We start from the raw sequence: 1,473 nt of genomic DNA, 5'->3' as shown, positions 1-1,473 counted from the left end.
ATATTTCAATGCCCGCTTCATCTCTTATCGTTCATGTCGTCGCTTTTCTTGTCTAGAGCGACTTCGATCAATACCCAGGCGACACAATGAGCCTGACCACCGTCGGGCAACCACGCGTGAATTGCGCGTATATACGCTATTCGTACGATATAACGAGAGAACGCTGATCGGAGTATATAGAGGCAGAAATGTAAATTCTTCTCTATTTCTTTTGAAATAAAGATATTTGTATCTCACGGAGAAACAGATATAATCAGAGATGTAAACATTAAATTCATTAGCATAAATACACGTCATAAATACGCGTCATCCTTATAACGGTAAAAGTTCTTTACATAAATCAATGGAGCAATTAAATTCTCCTGATAAATATTGTGATTGAACCAGCAATATATATTTTTTCAGAGATAAAAGCTAACTTATCACTACTAAAAATAAGGCCGAGTCGAACGTGTTTTTCTAACGTTGCTCTTTTCAGGCGTACACAACTCGCTGAAGCGAAAAGAAAAGAGGGAATTCAGTACGCTCAAGGTTTTAGGATAGGAAAAAGCGACGAGGGTATTCACTTACCAATACATCGTAGCAGATCTCGCGCAATTCCTTCTCGACCTTTTCCCGGTATTCCTTGGCCATCTGCTGTTTGCGTTCGGAGCCTTCGGTCTTCTGCTCGATGGAGGAGATTACCCGCCACGAGCTACGTCTCGCCCCTACGACATTCTTGTATGCCACCGAGAGCAGGTTCCTCTCCTCGTTCGACAGCTCGACTCCCGTCTCGGTGACCGCCTTCATCGCGGACGCCATGTCGTCGTACCTTTCCGCCTGCTCGGCAAGCTTCGCACGCTGCACTAATTCCTCCTTATCCACGGACATTGTGTCGGCTGAAATCAGATGAGAGTTGCAACGTCAGTGGAAGGCCCGATTCCAAAGCTTGGATTGTTCGCCAAGGTTCTCTTTCATGTTTCCCGTATATATATACACGCGCGTCGATATCAAATCTCGTTGTATTTATCAAAAATTGAAGAAGTGCACGCTGCTAAGAAAAGGGAAGGCCAAACTATAAAATAAGAAAAGGGCGATCTCAAATCTCCGAAATTCCAAAATTGCCTACGCCGTGAACTTCAAGATATAAAGATTACAAGTTAAAAGATATCGATATAATGCGTTTAAAAAAATAAAATTCGGTGTTCCAATACTTCAGGATGTTACGTCCTCAGGAATGCAAAACTTGTGTTATCGAAAGTTTTCGAAACGATAAGAATTTAAGGAGGATTTTAAACACACAAAAGATTTTGTAGGTTCGAGATTTCTATGATCACTGGGCCATGTCTAAATGTCTTGACCGAACGTTGCGCCGTTCGGCGTACTTTTCAAAATATAAAATCGTGATGCAAAACAACATACCACTTTAAATATTATGAAAAAAAAAACCTGCTTTAGTATTAAGCAGGTCAGAGAGACTGTCGAATGGCGGAC

The 1,473-nt window shown here is 41.7% G+C and overlaps 1 protein-coding gene across 1 annotated transcript; it reads right to left on the bottom strand.

Annotated features, from left to right (window-relative positions):
- Positions 1 to 524: 524 nt before the first annotated feature.
- On the bottom strand, positions 525 to 878 carry LOC112457556 (14-3-3 protein zeta-like). Its single transcript, XM_025020699.1, has one exon. It carries the CDS (start codon positions 868 to 870, stop codon positions 535 to 537), a length of 336 nt encoding a protein of 111 aa, XP_024876467.1. The 5' UTR covers positions 871 to 878; the 3' UTR covers positions 525 to 534.
- Positions 879 to 1,473: the final 595 nt, after the last annotated feature.

Source organism: Temnothorax curvispinosus, unplaced genomic scaffold (genome assembly GCF_003070985.1).
Source record: "Temnothorax curvispinosus isolate PA1 unplaced genomic scaffold, ASM307098v1 QBEX01007861.1, whole genome shotgun sequence".
Taxonomy (NCBI): Eukaryota; Metazoa; Arthropoda; class Insecta; order Hymenoptera; family Formicidae; genus Temnothorax; species Temnothorax curvispinosus.
The sequence above is the reverse complement of the archived record's forward strand: the minus strand, read 5'-3'. Positions and strand labels throughout refer to the sequence as shown.

Bases quoted from the DNA above. Each gene is read 5' to 3' on its own strand.
- LOC112457556 (XM_025020699.1), bottom strand. From the start codon at position 870: ATGTCCGTGGATAAGGAGGAATTAGTGCAGCGTGCGAAGCTTGCCGAG.